This window comes from Carassius auratus, chromosome 22, assembly GCF_003368295.1.
Source record: "Carassius auratus strain Wakin chromosome 22, ASM336829v1, whole genome shotgun sequence".
NCBI classification, from domain to species: domain Eukaryota; kingdom Metazoa; phylum Chordata; class Actinopteri; order Cypriniformes; family Cyprinidae; genus Carassius; species Carassius auratus.
In genome coordinates, this window is record NC_039264.1 from 13,623,781 (window position 1) to 13,637,646 (window position 13,866).

General features: G+C 33.1%; 1 protein-coding gene across 4 annotated transcripts in view; it reads left to right on the forward strand.

Moving 5' to 3' along the window:
* Positions 1-527: 527 nt before the first annotated feature.
* The window catches only part of armc9 (armadillo repeat containing 9), a 39,888-nt gene continuing 26,549 nt past the window's right edge, over positions 528-13,866 (forward strand). Inside the window, exons 1-11 of one of the 4 annotated variants that reach the window (XM_026197849.1) lie at positions 528-698; positions 1,914-1,999; positions 2,097-2,222; positions 4,006-4,176; positions 4,424-4,579; positions 4,821-4,913; positions 7,000-7,024; positions 7,689-7,843; positions 7,954-8,052; positions 11,059-11,094; positions 13,103-13,137. In XM_026197849.1, coding sequence (XP_026053634.1) covers positions 1,925-1,999; positions 2,097-2,222; positions 4,006-4,176; positions 4,424-4,579; positions 4,821-4,913; positions 7,000-7,024; positions 7,689-7,843; positions 7,954-8,052; positions 11,059-11,094; positions 13,103-13,137 — 971 coding nt within the window. In that variant the 5' untranslated portion in view covers positions 528-698; positions 1,914-1,924. Of the gene's footprint in view, positions 699-1,913; positions 2,000-2,096; positions 2,223-4,005; positions 4,177-4,423; positions 4,580-4,820; positions 4,914-6,999; positions 7,025-7,685; positions 7,844-7,953; positions 8,053-11,058; positions 11,095-13,102; positions 13,138-13,866 lie in introns of all 4 variants that reach the window. The other 3 variants (XM_026197847.1, XM_026197848.1, XM_026197850.1) reach the window with 3 other exon arrangements.

Here is a 13,866-nt window from a genome sequence, read left to right on the forward strand (position 1 = left end):
TTTACGACGGTGGAACGTTGCATGTTTTAATATTTTAATATCAGCTGGGATATTATATAAATTGTATATAAATAGATAACGTTTTAATATTTCTGCTTTTGTATGAATTACCTTAATTTAAACTGAATATATATAAACGAAAAAAATATAATAAAAATAATAATAACAATAAATAATAAAAGAGATGGGTATATTTTTGAGTAAACATAAAACTATCAAATATACATTAAAAGAACATTTCAATCCATGCTTAGAATAATCAAATTGACTAATGAAATTCTGTTGTGTTCTTAGCTTTTGTTCCATTTTAGAAGGCTTAAGAGAAATACCATAAAATAACGAAAATTAATTCCATTTAAGGTTATGATCATTTCGTTTACTTCCAAGAAACAAACCAATAATGTCCTTTTTTTGAAACTCGCATGTCATAAGCAACACAAACATTTTAAAATACAAACGACTACATTTAACCATACGTAAAACTACAAAAGATTTACGACACATGTATCTGGCAACCGGCGGTTCCCGTCGCAGTTGCTAGGAAAAAGCGTCTTCCTCATGGTTACATCACAGTTAGCCAAACAGCTTCTGTTTATCCGGCTAAAATCGTCTTTAGTAGCCTATCTGCATCCACGGATTTGACATAAAACTTAGCAGATATGTTCAGCGACGGTTGTAAATGAAATATTGTTGGTGAGGTGAGTTCTGTTGTCATATTTAAACTGTAAACTGGCTATCAAGCACGCGCAGTCCAGCTAACGCAACTGTATTTATAAATGCTATCGCGTGTTTATGTGGCTCATCATTATTTACAAATAAACACGTGTCGTGTTTTTAGCAGCATATGCGTGGCTTATTTTCGCATTACCAGATTGAGCTTGGAGCGGAAGAAGAAAGGAGATAAAACGTCTCTCAAGTGACTTATTTGTAAAGCAAATTTATGTGTTTTGATGGGTTTGGTGTTGATTTCCTCAAGGATTATATGCAGCCCAGCGAGCCAAAATGTTGTTAACTAGTGATATTTAGTATTTATTTATATATTGAGATCTGATATTTTCTGTCACAGTATCCCAGTTTTAATATACAGTCATTGTCAAAAATATGGGCTCCCTTGGAAAATGCGGTCGAAGAAGGCTGTGAAAACTCATCTGCATTGTTAATCCTTTAGATTTTTTATCAACAAAATTCACAAAAATGTATCCTTTCATTGGATAATACGAATTTAAAATTCTCCAGCTGTGACCCTTGGAGAGTCTTTAGCCACTCAGACTCTTCTCACCACACATTAGGACGATACAGACACACGTCCTCTTCCAGGCAGTTTCGTAACATTTTCTGTTGGTTGGAAACTCTTAATTATTGCCCTGATGCTGGAAATGGGAATTTTCACTGCTCTAGCTCTTTTCTTAAAGCCACTTCACTAATTTGTGAAGCTCAATTATCTCAGTTAGAAATATATATACTTTGGTTTTTCTCATTTTGATGGATGATTAAGGGAATTTGGGCTTTGTTTTCCCTCCTCTTTATATTTCTGTGAAACAGGAAGCCATGGCTGGATAATTTCATATTTATAATCAAACTGGAGTGTTCAAAATTGTGAATTTGAACAGGAATATATATATAATTATTTTACTAATAAAAATTTCCAGGGGTGCCAATAATTGGGTCCAACGAGTATTTGAGTAAAACCTTGATTTCATAATGATATTTCCCCACATTTTATTTTTATTATCCAATGAAAGGATACATTTTTGTGAAAATTTTAAATAAAAGATCAAAAGGATTAACAACACAGATGAATTTCCACAGCTGCCTTTGATCATATTTACCAAAGGTGCCAATATTTTTGGCCATGACTGTGTGTGTGTATATATATATATATAATTAGTAAATACGTTTTCTTTTTTTTGTAGTTTGTGGACCAATGAGCTCCAGAAAACCTGAAAAGATGGGTGATGGCCTGGCAAGTGAAAGTGATCTGCTGTCAATGATCAATGAGGTCAGCTTACTTACAACTTTATTTTTATATATATTTTTTAAATCTATATATTTCACAGATATAGACATACAGTGACAAAGTATGTAACGATTTACAGTATCTGAAGTTTGCTGAGTTTGAAGAGACAGTGAAAGTGTTTGAAAAGGAAGTCAGACGCAAAGGAAAACCTGTCCTCAAAAGTGCAGGACACTCACGGCGAGACTCCAAAACCATCGCCATTCACGTGAGACTGATTTCTTATCTCATTTATTCAAAAAGTGACGTGACATTCAGCCAAGTATGGTGACCCATACTCAGAATTCGTGCTCTGCATTTAACCCATCCAAAGTGCACACACACAGCAGTGAACACACACACACACACACTGTGAGCACACAGCCGGAGCAGTGGGCAGCCATTTATGCTGCAGTGCCCAGGGAGCAGTTGGGGGTTCAGTGGTATTGCCGGCCCGACACTAGGCCACACTATATATATATATATATATATATATATATATAATTAGGTTAGTGTGCTTTAATATCATTGTAGTATAAACATATTAAAAAAAGTTTAACTTTTAAGTAGTCTCTTTATTTACTTTTTTCTCTTTATTTTGTTAATGTTATTGGCTGGATTTCCGAAATGTTCAGAACTTTTGCACTTTTTTTATAAGAAAATTATAATTGTAATCAATTTGATATTGACAGTAATGTTTTTTAAATTCAAGATAAGTGTACCCAGCACTCATTAACATTGTGCCATGCATTTTAGATTTTTTTTTTCCCTAAAAGGTTTAGAAGTTTAAATATCAGAAATGTGTTTAAAAAATGCAGTTTATTTATAATTTATATATAATCTGTAATATATAAATATTTACATTGTAAAAAAACAGAGAGAGAGAAAAGATCTGTAATTACCAAACTGCTCAGTATTTGGAAATTTTATTTTAGTTAAAAAAAGACTGAAAAACTGAAATGTAGAGTTTTTATAAATTACTTAAAGGGTTAGTTCACCCAAAAATTTAAATTAGCCTGTGTTTTACTTACCCTCGAAGCATCCTAGGTGTATATGACTTTCTTCTTTCAGACAAATCCAATCAGCTTTTTTTTTTTTAAGCTTTTTAATGGCAGTAGGCGAGTGTTTCTGTTCAACAGTCCAAAAGTAGTCAAATAAAGTGCAACCATCCATACTAAAATGTGCCTCACATGGCTCCGGGGGGATGAATAAAGTCCTTTAACCTGTTAACTGTCACTCACGTTTTTGAAGATAGTCATGAATGTGCATGATAGAAACCTAAATTTTTATAATTCATGACTGAAAACATTTTGTAACATGATTTTGATGTGCCATTTACATGGTAATGCAATGTCTGATTTTAAAATGGGTTTTGAAGGATGAATTTTGATATTTTATGTTTTCAAGTGATATATAACTTCTGATGATTTCTAAAATGTGATAGAGAAAAAGGCAACGAGGAAGTCTTTTTTTTAAACAAAGGTCAAAGCTCCTTTTGTAATGTAGATTTCTGAGGGTGCACTCTTGTCATAAATTAATCTATTACTTTTGCTACATAATGTTTAACAAAAAATATTGGTAAAATATATATTTGGGAGTCTTAGACCTTTCCAACGATATATAGTTTGTCAAGATTAGATTAGATTTGATTGTAATATAGTATAGTCAACGTAGGCGTCCAATTTAACAGGTTAAAATAAAGCGAATCCATGTGTTTTTGTTAGAAAAATATCCATATTTAAAATGTTATCAACATTTATCTCTCACCTTCACTGACTGTCATTCGCTTAATATGATTTGTTTTATTTATACTTACAATAATTATAATATAATTGTATCTTTAATGGCCCCAAAATAGCTATCAGAAAAAAAAAAACATTTATGTACTTATTAATTTTTTATGTATGTATTTACAAACCATTATGTATTTCTATTATAATAATATATATATAAAAAAGCAGCTTAAAAGTTAATTCATTACTTGATAGTTTGTTTTTTTTCTCCCACAATAGGATGATTTTCTCAGCTCTTTTAATGATGGCGACTATAAGGTATTCTTTGAGCTGTGGGCTAAAACCATTCCTCCAGAGATTCGGGATTTTGATCCAGTAGCTCAGAAACTGGAATTCTACTTACAAATTCATTTTACAATATACCCACTGAAATCACTTGTAGGAAGTCACGTAAGTACATTTACTTTTGGGAATAGTAATGAAATTACCTTTTTTTTAAATGAACTGATTAGGCAAATATACAATGCATGTATTCTGTTTGACCAACAGATGTCCTCATAAAGTAAATTATTCAAGCAAACATCTCGTTCAGTCAAATACATGACTTGAATCAGTATTTGAATGACATGGTATTAGCTTTCAGGTCAAGATGCAAATAATTTTTTGTTAAATGTAAAAATATATTTGTGTAATACAGGATAAAGGAGGGTTTGACAGCAGGATCAAACATTTCAAACACTATCTGGAGACCAGAGGGGCGGCACTGAGCCAGACCACTGAATTCCTGCCGTTCTACGCCCTGCCATTTGTGCCCAATCCCACAGTACATCCGTCCTTCCAAGAGCTTTTCCAGGTACAACACACACAAGGCTCCAAAACACCAGCTGATTCAAATCATAAAAAAAAAAAATCTATGAAAACCAGGTTAGTTCTTAGAAAAGCATACACTAGGATGCATTTCCTTATGGGTGCATCATATTTTGAAAAAGCATTTTGAAAAATAGTATTATTCTGTATGACAGATTTCATGTACACTGAGCACTTGCTTGATGCAGAAGAGTTTTTAACATGTTACTGTTTTTACTGGATCATAGGATTCCTGGGCGCCAGAGTTGAGGGAAAGGCTGGAGAAGTTTCTCTCAGTGACTCTGAAAGCTTCAAACACACCAAGACTTCTGACTTTATATGTATCCTTTTTGTGTATATTATAGGGGTGTAATGGTACAGGTATTTGTACCGAAATCTTTTGAATAATTTACCGAACAATATATATATATATTTTTTTTAGGAAACTCAGACAAAAACAAAAACCTCATCATTTATGATGACAGCGCAAAGAGTGATCATCCCTTTCTCTTTACATTAGTTAAGTAATGACAAATAGAAATTGTATAATTTAGAAGTTAGCTTAAAAACTGCATTGCATTGAGTGCAATTTACTTGTTTGCATACACCATTCTAATTCGAGTGTTGATTATTACAGCTAAAAATAAATAGTAATTAAATTTAGGTTTGGGCTCTGTTGTTAATTGTAACCTTATAGTAATGTCAAAAGGATCCCTATAATTTAGAAGCAGAAGCTGAGATCGATTTTTAGGTCTGTAGATTTATTTTATGAGGTAAATTTAAAGAAACAATTTATTATTATTTAATTTATTTAGAGAAAGAGCAATTTTTTGTGAAAACATTGTTTAATAAAAAAAGAAAAATGTTTATTATTTTTTTTCCTCCTGCTGTACTGAAATCATACCGAACTGTGATGTCAAAACCGAGGCACATACTGAATTACTTACCGAGGAAGGTACCGTATATTGCAAGGCATTTATATCATAATTTTTAAATTATGATTTACAAGCCTGTGAATAATTAATACTAATGAATAGTAATTATAAAATAAAAGTAATAAAAAATGAATAAATGGTAATGAGAAATAAATAGTTATGCAATATAAAATAAAACCACTTCTTATGCAAACCCGATTGCAAAAAAAGTTGGGACACTGTACAAATTGTGAATAAAAACAGAATGCAATGATGAAATGGAACAAAATAGGACCAAGATAAAAATCCTCAGACATTTTAACTTAAATTACTTTGCTCCAGCATGTTGCCAAGTAACATGTACATTCACCAAAAGTTGTCTATTCCTAAAAAAAAAAGTAAAAGATAAATGTTTTCATTGGACTTTCAAAATGTAAGTATGAAAATACGCAGCTACAGTTTTTTTTTTATGTAGTTGAGTTCATTTAGCATCATGTACAATGTGATTTCCAGTTATTAAGATCTGGAAGCAACAACATATTTTTATTGATTCACTGACTTATTTTTTCTTTGTCCATGAAATCCTCCACATGCCAGCAAGCCAATCAGAAGAAGCATAAATGTTTTATTTGGCCAACTTTGTTACACTTTCAAATGATGAGCTGGATATCTGAGCTGTTCAATCTCCTAGGGATTCAGGAGTAAAGCTACTTCATCTATACATGTCTATATGAGGAAGCAGCTTTAATCCTGAATTTCCAGTCACATTGTAAATCATGATGACATTTTTGTGGGTAATAATTCGGTTTGTTTTATCTAAAACAAGGTTACTCAATGCAAATTATTAACTTTTGTTGATTCATTAAACATTATCAAAATATTATGGTTGTCATCCCATTACAGATGCTTCTGTAATTGGCTTTTCTTTGGTAGACATCAAAACGATTTCTGAAGGTTCATGTGACAATGAAGACTTTAGTAAAGGTGCTTTGCTTTGATCACATCAATAAAAAATTAACAATAATTTTACATAAGTTTTTATATAATCTACATATTAAATATAACAGACTTTAGTATTTTCATCATCTTCATGATATTTGCCTGTATAAAGATACAAAGTATGTTTTTTTTTAAGTTTTAGCCATGCTAATAGCGATACTTGCCTTCAAAACAGGAAATGCAATGACTCATCATCCTTAAATAGTTTTACCTGAAACCTGAAATATCCGTAGGCAGCTGAACAGTGCACCTTACAGCTTTTGATATCTCTTTGTAATAGAGGAAAGCCTGAGGATTATGGTTGCGTAATAATTAATTTGCAAGGGCCTAAGTAGCTAAATGCATTTTACAGTGTCATAAAATGTTTTACAATGGACTGTGGTTTGTGAACACAAGTTGTGTTAATGTTGTGTTTGAGCAACACAAATGTTATAGGGCAGGGGCAATTGCTGACATTAATCCATCAAAATGAACAATGACTTGTTGGCATGATTCCTAAACACCACAAAACCAGAATGAAGGTGGAAAAGGAAACAAAGGTGAAGTATTCTGAGCCTAATTTAATTCAAATGTGTGTATATTTATATAATATAAAACTTTATATAATAAAATATAAAAAAAAACAGTTATAATTTTGTCTCTAATAATGATCAATTTTAGCTGTTTTATTTGCATCCGATGTGTCTGTAAAAATTCCCCGCTGCACAAATGTTTGATTTTGTCTTGTTTGAATAATGTGATTTGGCATACAATCATAAAAATATAATTTTCACAAAATATGAAAATTACCTTTAATCCTGAATCTTCAGTCACATGGTAAATCATGATTTTCTATTACTACGGGTAATAATTAAATTAGTTTTAACTTAATAAAATAACAGATAATGTAATCATATAATTTAATATTTTAAAAAAAGCATGTATAATTTTGTCCTTAATTAGTTGGGATTAATTAGCTGTTTTTCCTTCCTAACTGCCACCAAATGAAAATGTGCTTTTAAGTTCTAAATATTTTCGCATTTGTAACATAACATGAGGAAAAAGTTTTTGTTTTGCTCCCTGATTGTAGATAAAATGCACACTCAGAAGTTGTTAGCATCCTGTGCTGTGGCGATGTGGCTCTTTTGCATCATGCGTGTTCACCAACCCCTTATTTGACTGGTTGTGTGTTTTTTGTTTTGTGTTTTTTCTTTCTCCTAGAAGCAATTCAGCAAATGCAGCTCTATCTGACCGAGGCGGAAAGGAAGTCGTCCAGCTGCATGAGGAGATTCACTAAACTGCAGGCCGACCATCACAACCTCATTGGTATCACGGCCGAGTTAGTGGATTCGTTGGAGGCCACAGTCCGTGGAAAGATGGCAAGGAAACACAACTTACACATTAATTACACAATTCCAACAATGCAAATAATTCCGCGGGACGGGATTCCTCGTAAAATGCTCAAGGGACTATGGTTGATGTTTTGCAGATTTCCCCAGAGTATCTGCAAGGCGTGTGTATGCGGCTCTTCAGCGGTCACATAAGACAGAGTGCTGCCCAGAGCGTAGACTTCACCAGACCGGGCACTGTGAGTCACTGCCTCCACAGAATACTGATAATGTTTATATGCATTTCAATGCATTGGATACAAATTTGCAAATCTATTTCTAAATCTATTTTTCATATTATTTGCATATCCACACTCCACCCATATATCCAGTTTCTTTGTTAATTTGCAAATAAATAAATAAGATCTCTTTTTTCAGACAGTGTATATAGAACAAATATCTATATTTTAAATATATTAAAATATGTCATTTTTTTTAACGTTTAGGATTTTTGCATCGCGACATCGCACATTTACTTTAGAACTGTCATTAGCGTAATGTGAACTGGTATTGTGGATTGTGTTAGTATTTGTTGCTTAAATTAATTTAAATGAAACACTTTACAATGTAAAAAAAAATAGCCTATATTTTTTGTTGTTACATTAATGAATCCCCATTGAAAATAATGAGTCATTAACAAAATTCTTGATTTATTATGGTAATGAGAATACAATTTTAATTAGAATTTGATAGACCAGTGCTTCCCAAACCTGTTCTGGAGGGCCCCCCGCCCTGCACCTTTTGTATGTCTCCCTTATCTTACACTCCTGATTCCACTCATCAGCTCATTAGTAGAGGCTGAAAGAACTATATTGGGTGTGTCTGATTACCCCTGCTTCACACTGCAAGCGTGAGCGGCGCGCGAGCAGCGCGTATTTTTTTCGGCGTCCATGTTAATCAATGAGTGCATTCACACCGGGACCAGGAGCAGCGTGTGAGCGCAAAGCAGGAGCGAAGCGTGAACAGCAGTGAAGCGGGGGTTTCGGCATCCGGTCTATTTTTGCTGTGCTGCTCACGCTCAATTAAAGTGAAAGCACACTTTTGATGGAAAAATAAATATGATTTTACACAAAACTTGTTCAAAATGCACATAATAAGCATGTCAAGAGTTTTAACAACAACGACAATGTCTAGTGTTTTAACAATTATGCCAGAAAAGAAAATTAAGTATAACAAATATGTATTTACCCATTTAAACTTTTTAATTAATCATTTCGGGTGAAAGTATGGTGTATTGTTAGAAAAACAAATGTTGAAAGAATTATACCCATTGTTTGAAATGGTTATACTGTCTGCCGAACACGCTTTGCAGCTGCTGCTGTGATGCTGTACTTATACGCTTCCAGTGTGAATACTCGCAAGAGTCTGCTGCTGCAGTGACGGTGTAGTTGCGCGGACATGCTGCTCGCACACCGCTCACGCTTGCATCTGTATAAATTCACAAATTTTCAATCAGTCTTTACTCATGCACCACTGTGCATTGCGTATGAATTTACATATATGCAACACCCCGGAATCTGATTTGACCATTTACAATGGGGCCCGTTTCTGATCAGATTTTAATTCAGTTACAAAGCACTTGCAAATGTGAAATGGTTTTCTGCTGTCTCATAGTTTTGTTTTAAATGCCAAAATAAAAAAATCTAAACTGTCCTTCCAAGAACAAGGCTTTAGGGGAACAACAAGAACAAGCGCATTCTAATGCACTGCTTTTCTGTTATTAACATGCTAGAAATACATGTTTGACTCCTGTGCCATGTGTTTTTGCATTTAAAAAAACTATTATTCTCAAATTATTCTCAATGGTGATTCATAAGTGTAACAATATTAAAAAGATTTTCTATTTATTTGCATCGGCATAACTTAACTTTCCCCGGGTGTGTGTGCACTTTGGATGGGTTAAATGCAGAGCACAAATTCTGAGTATGGATCACCATACTTGGCTCTATGGCACGTCACTTTTTATGTCACATCACTCAGAATCTGTAATTTGCAATTCTTTTAATCCAGTTACGATAATGATAATGAAGATCATTTGGAGTGAAGTGAGCTTAAATGTTATAAATATGTCATGATGCAAAAAATCCCAAGTAAGCTTCATTTTAAGTACAGAATGATTTGTCTTATATATTTATATATGTCTTACGATCTTGTTTTGTGTGTGTTTCTCACTTTTTTAAACATAAAAACATGAATGGCGGTCACTTACCATTGTTCACAGATTTCTTTTCATTTCATTTGGAATCCACAAGGTTGTGAATTTTGCTACACTGTTGAGCACTTTTTGTGCACAAAAATATGGCAAAATGTGACTGCGTCTTTGGAAAGACACTAAAACTAGAACTTTTTAAAATCTATTCCTTTTATGATATGTATTTGATGTTTTGTTTTCAGTTTCTATCATCATTAAAGCTGAGCTCACACTACAGGAGTTTTAAAATCACAAATTTAGAAATTTGGTTGCAACACACACATAAGGAGAATCTTTACAGATAATCTACCATCAAATATTCAACATGCAAACACTAAACGATTTGAACATCGTGGCACATCACACACTATAAGATATCATTAAGATCATCATGCCATGGGATCTCACGCAACAGATCGTCACTGATGTGCTTTATTTTATTTTATTAATTTTTTTTCTTTCTGCATTCAAAACTGAGGTGAAGTCGTTACATTATTAAAAAATGTCAAGAAACAGTTTCCTCTATCTCCACTATCCAACGAAGCCGTACATCAGTTGTTTTGCGGTTTTGCACATTTGCTGTGAAAGTACTGATGTAATCATATAACCTAATATAATCTTCATCCTGATTTAATCAAACATATCAGGGCTGCCCCATGTGTGCGAGCAGATGAGATTCGATCGGATCGAACATTACCAGATAATCATCAAAACATCGGGACAGATCAAGGTGCTCACAAAGATGTTTGCTCTGATTCTCGCGAGGGGGAAATCAGGGTTAAATCGGGGTAAAAATCCTGTAGTGTGAGCCAGACTTAAGTCGCTTAAACCGACCAAATCATTTTAGTTTATAAAATATTTTCCTACAAAAGCCAACATTTTTCACATCCAGGTCCTACAAAGAGTCGCATCAGACATTGCCTTGAATATTTGGATATCTACATGCTTTTGTAGCTATGGTGTCCTCAATCATATCTTCCTTTGTGTTTGTGTGTCTGATCATATGCTCATGAAGGGATATTACTCTATGAGTCCTTATGATGATGGATATGTAAGTTGTCTTTCTTCTTGCCTTGCATGTATGACCATGAGCCCTGCCTACTCTTCCTCCTTTGTATTTTGTCAGAAAGCACTCTACTAGTTACACATCTAGTTCCCATTAGATTGCCCTAGTGTCACGGGACATCCGTCATTGTTCGGTATACGAATACTCTGCTTTGTCCGACAGTCATGTATATTGTTTGCTGAATCCCAAAGGAAGCACGTAACACTGATTACTTTGAAGACTGTGATTCACTTGTCTCCAGTTCCCCAGAGTGGACAGTAAACTTACTAAACTGTTACAACAAGGACATTCAATATACAGTGAAGGGGTCATGTCATGACTTTTTAATTTTTCTTTTCAAATAATCTGTGACTTCCTGGCGTCAGATTAAAAAAGAAAAACGGAACAGCCTGCATTTGCATATCAGTGCACTTACTTTTTGTTTAGAAACTTGAGCAAATTGGCCACAGTAAAGGAAGAAGGAAAAAACGTGTCCAAATGCAACTTTTCATAACAAGCCTTATTATATATATCAATAATTTTTTTTTTTACAAGCATCTTTTTTAAGGATGCTTAGATATTTTATCAAGATGATTACAGTAATAGTGATAATTATGTAATAATCATGAATATTAATATTAAATCCTTAAAACAAGACTAATGTAAAAACTTTTTTTGATAAAACTTGTTTTCATAAAGTTGAATGAATTTGAATCTGGATACATCATGGACATTATTTGAATTTTGGTTTATTATTTGTTTTTCCTTCTTCCTATTTCTGATTTGTAAATGTAGATGGTTGTGTGTTACACACACACAATCACACAAATTTGGTAATAATCAGAAATGTTTCTTGAGCAGCAAAGCATCATATTAGAATTATTTTGATCACATAAATTAATTACATTTTAATAGATATTCACACAAAAATTGTATTTTAAATTATATTTTACAATATTACTGTTTTTTTTAAGTTTGTATTTGTATTTTTTTTTTTTATCAAATTAATGGATAAAAAATACAGAAGAAAGTAATATTATAAAATATCAGCCTTGGTGAGCAGAAGAGATGGCTTTCAAAAACATTTTATATAATTATGATATATTTATAATAAAATGAATAAGCAAAAGTGAAATACAATTTTTTTTATTTTATTTTATTAATAACAATAATAAAACATTTTTATCTAATAATTGTTTTATTTATTAGAAGAAAAAAAATGACAATGAATCAACTCTTGAGTTTGACATACATATAAACCATGTAATCCTTCTCTGGACCAGGATACACTCATTACGTTCAAACCCTTGTCATTGTGTAATCCACATACGCAGACAAAATGCAAATATTCAGAGCAAACACTTAAGAATTGCCAAACTTGAGAATGTTCGTATGCATAACTCCGGCTATCTGAGCTTTTCATCAAACCAGTTTGAAGTTAAACTAGCATGACTCACACAGCCCTTCAAAGAAGGATGTTTATATATATATTTGACAGGAAAAGGAAATTTGGCCTCAGGTAACATACCCGCACACTAATATCACCATTCCTCACACTTCAAATAATGCGGAACAACCTGAGTTTGTGCTCACATGATCCACCTCCTTGTGGGTTTCGTTGTAACCCTCCCTAAGGAACAGCTTCTAATGGCATCCTTGAGATGCCAGAATTTGCCGCTCTCTTTGGCTCAGTTAGCAGTAAGTTCCTGCAGGTGCAGTGCTGTAATGAGCATTGGGAATTCCTCTCACTAACCCCCTCCAACCTTCCTGCTTTTCGACCAGGTTATTAATTTGTTTCAGGTCATTCATCGCATGTACACGTACATGTAACTCCACCGTACTGCATGCGCTCGCAACCATTGTAGAACGCATGCTAGTTAATTACTGCAACGACATTAATACTCACATACTGTAGAATAACCTTCTAACAGTTCACTAACATGCACAGATTTTTTCATTTGGTTTGCAAGCCAATGCATCAACCAATTAATTTCCTTTTTTTTCCCCTATTCAGGCATCCTCAATGCTGCGCGCATCAGTCGCACCTCAGTAAGTTGTTGTTTTTTTAATTGATATAAATATTATCGAATCTCGTCTAACCAATACTAGCAGGTGTGTCTGATAAACATTTCATAACTTGATGTAATTTAGGGATTTTTACATTTGATTGATTGATTAATTGATCGATTGACTTTTTTTAAATACCCAAAACCCCTAAATATTTTATAAGGCCAATTATATACATCATGTAAAAAAAAAACTTTAAAAAAAAAAACTAAAAGAAAAATCAGGAAAACAAAGACCTACTATGTTTGGTTTCTTTTCATTTATTTTGGACAGACAGTAGTACATATAACAATGTTTTCCACCTAGATGTGAAAATGCTAAATAGTATTACATTATGTTAATTACATATAATCTGCAGTACATATATACATACAAGGAATAAATTGAAATATATTTGATTTAGATTGCGCTGGCGTGCTTACACACACACACAACACATCCGTTCCTCGACAGCGCAGTTGATACTTTATCAAAATAAAATACAATGAACCAAACATCAGCCTCGGTGTCACTGTTGGAACTGAAATAACATGTAACATCTATAGCTGTCAATACAATCAAATCGTTTCATTTTAGATCACCTTTAGAAACCCGGGTGAAACTGTAATCTTTGTTGTAAATTTTGTAAACATATTTAATTCAAAACTTATGTAGTTTTGTTAACTTTTGTTTCTTTTTGAAACAACAAACTTTAATTTTTTATCTTGTACT